Source organism: Onychomys torridus, chromosome 3, assembly GCF_903995425.1.
Source record: "Onychomys torridus chromosome 3, mOncTor1.1, whole genome shotgun sequence".
Classification (NCBI taxonomy): domain Eukaryota; kingdom Metazoa; phylum Chordata; class Mammalia; order Rodentia; family Cricetidae; genus Onychomys; species Onychomys torridus.
Genome location: NC_050445.1, coordinates 131,374,161 through 131,382,512, shown reverse-complemented (window position 1 = coordinate 131,382,512; position 8,352 = coordinate 131,374,161). Strand labels below are relative to the sequence as shown.

Sequence of the window (8,352 nt, the reverse complement as noted above, 5' to 3'; positions counted from 1 at the left end):
ATTCCTCTGAAAAGCCCACCCTGACTCTAACAAGGCCACACCTTCTAATAGTGCCACTCCATGGTGACCAAACATTCAAACCTATGAGCCTATGGAAGCCAGTCTTTTTTTTATATTTTTAATTTTTTTTACTATTATAATATTTGTGTTTTAATTGTACACATCAGCCGTGGGTTCCCCTGTCCTCCCCCCTCCCGCCCCCACCCCCACCTTCCCCCCATCCCCTCCCCTCCATTCCCATCTCCTCCAGGGCCAAGACTCCCCTGGGGATTCATTTAAACCTGATGGGTCCAGTCCCCTCCTTCCAGGCTGAGCAAAGTGTCCCTGTGCTTTTCCAATCTTGGTCTCAACAATTCACACTCTTACAGTCCCTCCTCTTTCTCAACAATTGGACTCCTGGAGCTCCACCTGGGGCCTGGCTGAGGATCTCTGCATCCACTTCCATCAGTTATTAGATGAGAGTTCCAGCCGACTGTTAGGGTGTTTGGCCATCTGATCACCAGACTAGGTCAGATCAGGCTTTCTCTCGACCATTGCCGGCAGTCTACAGAGGATGTATCATTGTGGATTTCTGGGGACCTGTCCAGCACTCTGCCCATTCCTGTTCTCATGTGGTCTTCATTTATCATGGTCTGTTATTCCTCATTCTCCCTTTCTGTTCTTGATCCAGCTGGGATCTCCTGATCCCCTAAGCTTACTTTCCTTCAAATCTTGCCCTTCATCACTCCCACTGTCATCCAGGTTTTCATGTCGATCTCATCCATTTCTCTGTCATTGGGTGATCCTTGGGTCTTTCCTAGGGTCCTGGTTTCTAGGTAGCCTCCCTAGAGTTGTGTAGCAGTCTAGTCATCTTTGTTTTACATCTAGTATCCTACTATGAGTGAGTACATACCATGTTTGTCCTTCTGAGTCTGGGTTACCTCACTCAGGATGATTTTTTCTAGATCCATCCATTTGCCTGCAAACCTCATGATGTCATTGTTTTTCTCTGCTGTGTAGTACTCCATTGTATATATGTACCATATTTTCTTTATCCATTCTTCAGTTGAAGGGCATCTAGGTTGTTTCCAGTTTCTGGCTATTACAAACAATGCTGATATGAACATAGCTGACCAAATGCCCTTGTGGTATGATTGAGCATTCCCAAGAGTGGGAAGCCAGTCTTATTCAAACCACCACATCCATGGATCTCTCAACCCTCACCAAAGAATCTTCTTCTTGCAATAGATGGTAATGAACCTCTCAACCCTCACTAAAGAATCTTCTTGCAATAGATGGCAATGAACACATAGACCCAAAACTGGTCACCACGCACAGAGTAAGTACTAAAGGGTGCTCAACAACCAATGGGATATCTATATCCAACCCCTCTTCTGAAAGTTCATGGATCATCATGGAAGAGGGTTTGGAAAGACTGTGCAAGCCAGCGATGGTGGAGGATTACAGGGAAAGTGTTTTCTGGATATAACAGGGAAATTGTCCATATCAACTCAATGTGGTTGTGACCTACACAAGCTCAAATGAGACAAAATCCCAGCAAGGGGGTGGTAGTGAGCATGAAGCGCCATCCCTAGCTGAGGAGATATTGGCAAATTGTAGATGTGGGAGCAGGGAGTGCCAGTTTTGCTTAAGGATGTGATACATGGTAGTCCAGTTGTGTGCCATTACAGACTCCACACCCAAGAGTACTAGGACAGCACAAATAATATTCAATGAAAGACCAAGGGATGGGGGATCTTGACTTCTGGAAAATGCATTCCAAATAGTAGTACAAATCAAAACACACACACACACACAAACCCTTTTCCTATTTTTCCGTGGAGTTTTGAGAGCAGAGTGGGCTCACCTGATGGTTCAGGTGGTTTCCACTCGGGGTTCTCACAAGGCTGTGGTCAGCAATGGCTGGAGCTTGAGCTGGAAGTATTAAAAACCCTCCTCATTCCCATGTCTGGTGCCTGGGCAAGACAGAAACTAAGAACTAAGGAACCTCTAGCCTCTTTCCAAACCTCCATGCAGCTGCCCTGGATTATGTCTTAAATGGTGTCTTCCAGTTACTGAATGTCTTGTGTGGTGATGGCTGACTCAGAAGTGAATTTTCTCTTTTTTCTTTTCTTTTTTTTTTTCCCAGAGCTGAGGACTGAACCCAGGGCCTTAAGCTTGTTAGGCAAGCGCTACCACTGAGCTAAATTCCCAACCCCCAGAAGTGAATTTTCTGGAGGAGGAAACCAAGCAATGGATGTTTTGCTTTTTTGGCATATATAAATCTGGACTTTTCTAGCATGTCCCAGATTTCCACCATATCCACTCCCCACGTCTCTGTCCTTCCCTCTTGTTCTTTCTCCACAGCTTCTTTCTCACTTCCACTTCTGTCTAACATATCAAATTCCTATTGTTTCTTTACATGCGTAAATGTCTTTTGAAATCCTTCTTTGTACATTGTGTTTGTGGCAAGGGCATGGTTGAGAGACGGGAGCCTGCGCCTTTTGCAACTGAAAGAGGTCCATTGTACCATGTTGGAATATTGTTCCTTTCCTGTAACAATTACAGAGCCATACACAATATTTTCTCAAAATGGAAAATTTTTATTGGGTGATTTGAAATAAAAATCACATGTACTAGACTTACACGTTTCTTTCTCTTTTTGTGGTTTTTCAATTACACGTGTTCCTTAAATATTATAACAATGAAAGAGGAATTCTACCACCCAAAAGTCTACTTTACAAATTGAAGAGTGAATATTACTAAATATATAACAAGCATATATTAAAATGCCACAATGAAGCCCATAGTGAGCACAATTAATACACACTAACACAAAATCATGTGATAAGACAGTGTTTTTACAACATTTCTTTCACATTACACATGTTCTCCAACATCATACATAAATTAATTTATATTGGGTTAATATAGTACATTTGTTTCCAGTGGTCATTTTCAGGTGACTTTGAAAGTGTTTTTCATGACCACTTTTCCTGTAGTTTTGATATTTGATTTTTGTAAGGGTGAGACAATGTGAGAATTTTCGAACCTGGCTTACATTCAAGAAAATAAGCTGGAACAATAAAGTTTTCCTACAGTGATTATAGTTTCTCCATAGTATGCCATCTTATATGTTCTGGAAAGTTGTAAAATAAATGAAAACTTTCACACATTGTACATTTAAAAGATTTCTTTCCTGAATTCCACACAGGTTTAAGTGAATGGTTATAATAGATACTTTCCTCGTTGGAATAATGAATACTTGACAAAAGAAATTTAAGAATAACAGGTTTACTTTTGCTCACAGTACAGTACCAGGGTACAGCCCATCATGGTATGGAAGGCAGAGGGGGGGCAGGAACATGAGGCAGCTGGTCACATTGCATCTGCATTAGGAAAGCAGAGGATGATGGATGCTTGTAGTCAGCTTACTTTCTCCTGATCCTTTGGATAGGTTCAGATACAGGAGGTTGGGAATTCTAACCTGCTGGAGTCATGAGGCATTCATAACCTCATAATGGACAAAACAAGACTGGGGGACTGAGTTTTCCCTGTTTGTTTGTTTTTGTATTTCTCTATCTGATTTCCAGTGCTGGAGATCAAATCCTGAGCCTTCGAATCATCTATTGCTGAGCTCTAAGACTCTCTACTTGGTTATTGAATATGGCATGGAGCCACCAGGATGAGGAAATATTGCAACCTACGATTGTCTGCACACCATGCTTAGAGAGAGTTTACCTTGTACATTGAGAGCCATCACCTGGGTCCTCCATCCAGACTTTCTGTGTATGGTAGTAGCTGGTACTAGCAAACCAATCTGGTTTCTACCACATCAAGAGGTTCGATTGGGTCAAGAACACCTAGAGAATAAGGACCTGTGACAGGGGATGGTTCAAAGAAAAGATGTGCTTGCCTGGATTTGTGTTATCAAGGACAGAAAACAGACATGGGTGACACAGAATCTGTTGCTTCCTCTCTAGGGCTCCTCATGTTAGGTGACAAGACTAATTTTAAGGGATAACACTATGTGAAGAAAAGAATTGATTCTCTCCTGCCCATGGGAAATTGTCCTGGTTCCTACAAAGGGATCCACAATAGAACAAAGACATAGTTGCTAGGCTGTTGGAGGAAACAGACACATAAGTCCCTGCAATACGAGAAAAGAAGGTAGAGGCATTCTACCAGACAGCTACAGAAAGAGGCTTAAGCAACAAGATAAAGCAGAGATCAAAATAGTTTTCAGCTGGGCAAGGAGGACAGAACGATCTGACCACAAATGGACCTGTTGGGATGTGCAGATGGGAGAAACATGTCTAGACTGAAAGAAGATAATAACGGGGTCTGGGAAGGCTAAGAGAAGGCTGAATCACTAGCTCCAGGGAACTCTCCCCTTTGGCCTCTCTTGAAAACAAATGGTGGTATTTAGCACCCTATAGGTTACTGAGATGCACAAGGTTCACCTGTGGCACCAGTAACCACTGGGATAAGGTCTCTCTCTCATCTCCCCACACCAGTTGCTCCTCTCTATTGGATCATTTCAGAGAGTTAACTGTGGTCTCATATAATTTCACCCCAGTACTCCAGCCAGCCATCACTAGCCAATGTGAACCAGGGAGTGTAATATTAAGGTTTTAGTGTACTATGATGTTTTATTACATAAAACACTTGATATCATTTTTCACCAATTATTTCACTCAAGCCCCAGGTTGGCTTTTGTCTTTATTATACTTAGAGGGAAACTAGAGTTCAAATTGACTTAGTGCTTCTGCCAATCAACATCGAGGCTTTTGCCACATTCTCACTTGCTCTCTGACCTTGGATGACAGCATTGCTTGGCCCTGCCTTTACTCCTGTATTTGTCTTGTTAAATAACAGTTTAATTGAGATACTCACTTCCTATATATTGCCTCAAATTTCTGATTTTTCAATTTTCTGTTTGTTAACACTCATGTGAACTCTCAATATTTGTCTCAACATTCCTTTAAATTCCATCATAAATATAAAGATTGGAAAAATTATTAGAAGTTAAGGTGGAAAAATAATAAATAGGCTACATGGCATGCTGAAAATCTATTAGTATCATAGTGAGTCATCAGTAGTTGTTGACAAAGTCATGTTTATTGAGAAATCCTCAAGGTCACTGAAAGTATCAAAATGTTATTAGGAGATGTCATAATTTCACTGAGGAGATAAGACCTAGTCCATAAGAATCAACATATAAAGGCCATAGTCAACCACAACTCATCTACTTCTCAAATTTCATGTTCAAAAATCAATTTGCTTTTGATGAATGATGATGAGAATATGAATGAAGACCCAAAGACAGCCCATCCCTCCTAAATCAATATCAACTTCTATTCTTAGTTTCCATCTAATCTGGCAAATAATATGTGGTTTTATTTATCTAAAAGATAAAGCTAAATATTCTCATTTTTCCCATTATCATGATGAAGAGAATGGACTTTCCCAAAAGAGTTTCTTACACAAGAACAGACTCAGGGTCTCTCTGTGGTAGATACAGATTTGTCCACCCAGGTTTGTTCAGAAACAGCAGAAGGATAATGGTGCCTTCTTTTTCCAGTGCTTTTGTTACAGCTGACTCATATCACCTGTGCCCAGGGCAATGAAGTGGGTCAGACTCTCAATTCAAAGACTAACTCAAGAGGTGAGAAACCCTGGGTATTTTTCTAGGTATATAAACCACATATCATGTGATAAAGACGCAGTGTTTTAAAATTTTGTTTCACCTTGAGTCTAATGTTAGTGAGAAGAAAAGGGGAATGCAGAAACAATTGTTCACATTAACACCAAAAACTGTCTTTGTAGCTTAAAGGGCTCCAACAAGAAGAGTTGGAGGAAAATAGGAGGGGGTTAGTTTCTTGGAGACCAGAAGTCACGTGAAGCAATTCTTGAGTAATGCAATCCTCAAAATATTACAGGATTCACACATACCACTCCAATTCCAAGTGTGATCTCCACATGGATGCTGTGTATCCAAAGGAAAAAAAAAGGCATTTGTATACAGCTGTGAGACTAAGGCTCAGGGGCACTTCTGTCCTCTAAAAGGGTTTTGTTTCTTTGATCATCCTAGGGTCAGGCACAGAGACCCCATTTCTCAGGCTCAGAGTTGTGTGAGCCCACATTCAACCACACTCTTCCATCAGTCAGTGTGAGGTCATCTACAAAGACATTGCACTGGGTGGAAAAGATTAGCTTACTTCTTCAGCACACAAACAACCCATCATTTGCCCATGGGAAACCAATTCACTATGAAACTCCAACCCCAAGAGAAGAACTCTGGGAATCACATTTTAATTTTTGAGGAAAGGGAAAAGTTTCCTGAGAGCGGCTTTGACCTCCTTGTTTCTCAAAGTATAGATGAGAGGGTTGAGTGTAGGGCTCAGCATAGTGTACAGAACACCAGCCAACTTGCTCTTCTCTGGGTTGTAGCTGGAGACAGGGCTTATGTAGGCATAGAAAACAGCAGTGTAATACATGCACACCACAATGAGGTGGGAAGAGCAGGTAGAGAAGGCTTTCTGCTTCCCTTCTGAAGTCCGCATCTTCAGGATGCTGGAAATGATGAAGCCATATGACACAAGTGTCATCAGGAAGTTCAATATGCCATAAAAAGCATCAGCCAAGACAATCATGATATTGTTCACATAGGTGGAGCTACAGGAGAGAAGTAGGAGAGGTGGTACCTCACAGAAGAAATGTGTAATGACATTGGGGCCACAGAAATTCAAGCGTGTCATCAGTCCTGTATGAATGGCTGTGTTGAAAGCACAGAGCACCCACACTCCAGCAGCCAACATGCTGCAAAATGCTTTGCTCATCATAGTGCCATAATGCAGAGGATGGCAGATGGCTGCATAACGGTCATAGGCCATGACCGTGAGAAGGAGCAACTCTGAGGATGCAGCCCACGTAAGGAAATAGAGCTGGGCCATGCAGCCACCATAGGAGATGGGGTTCCTCTCTGACACCAGACCCTTCAGGGCCTTGGGCATAATGGAGGAGGTACAGATGATATCCATGGTAGCCAAATTGAACAAGAAAAAGTACATGGGGGTGTGGAGCCCAGAGTTGCAAGTGATGGCCAAGATGATAAGGACATTACCTGTGAGGGCCACAGAGTAGAGAGAGAGGAAACAGATAAATAAGAGCAGCTGGAACTGAGGGTGCTCAGAGAAGCCCTGAAGGATGAACTCTGTCACCAGGGTCTGGTTTCTCATTGTCCTTGACTGAGAAGGATAGTAGAGACTATTAGGTGATTATCAACCCATGTTTTCATAAGAGTTCAGGGCTAGAAAAAGAGGTGAAAGATTTCTTAAGAAAGGTCATTGCCATGTTTCATTCATTCCTGAAAACATGGCATTAATAAATGATAACATACAGCTTCATTGCAATATACTAAGACAAACACCCTACTGCTACATAAACAAAGAGTGTGATCATTCAGTTCATAAAAATAAGTGCAAGTCACCAATTAAGTTCATTAGTTTTCAATCAATCTTAGCCAAAGAGAAGCAAATTAAATCAAAGATCCACTCTGTCATCCACAACTTGATCAACTCAGTAAGTTGACCAACAGCATTCACATGGCCTCAAAAAACAGGAGGATGGGGCTTGTGGAATAGTGTTCAAAGTTGTCCTCTGGCTTCCATATGCATTTGGACTCAGGAGTATGGGTATTAGCACATGCAAGTGCACCAGAACACACACACACACACACACACACACACACACACACACACACACACACACACACACACACACACACACACACACACACAAACACACACACACACACAGAGTTTTCCATTTGAGCAACACTTTCCTTTCTGAAAATTTTTCTGGGGTAAATAATTTAAAAAAATCTTTTCAGATCAAAATAATTTAAGCCTAGAAATTACAAAGGTACCTATACTCTCCAAGTTGAGTTTATCAGTGTGTTGCTGGATACTTACCAAAATGATGCACTGACAGCCTCTTGCTAAATATAGTGGAAAATTTAAAATAATATGCACAATCATTAAGAGTTAAGGCACAAAAATTAATAAAGAGGCATTTGGTTATGTATCGGGAGGCAAAATAACTCATGCATAACAGACTAAGCTTGGTTTTCAGTACTTTTTAAATACAGTGGAAAATTTAAAATAATGTGCACAATCATTAAGAGTTAACACACTCTGAAAAGATCAAGGATTTTTTTTTTTTTCTCGAGACAGGGTTTCTCTGTGTAACAGCACTGGCTGTCCTGGAACTCACTCTGTGGACCAGGCTGGCCTCGAACTCACAGAGATCCGCCTGCCTCTGCCTCCTGAGTGCTGGGATTAAAGATGTGCACCACCACCGCCCAGTTTT

The 8,352-nt window shown here is 41.5% G+C and overlaps 1 protein-coding gene across 1 annotated transcript; it reads right to left on the bottom strand.

Annotated features, from left to right (window-relative positions):
- Positions 1 to 6,293: 6,293 nt before the first annotated feature.
- Positions 6,294 to 7,279, bottom strand: LOC118580799 (olfactory receptor 13A1-like). The gene is given in 2 exon segments (XM_036182766.1): positions 6,294 to 7,240; positions 7,243 to 7,279. Coding segments are annotated over 2 exon segments (984 nt in total).
- Between the last annotated feature and the right edge of the window lie 1,073 nt (positions 7,280 to 8,352).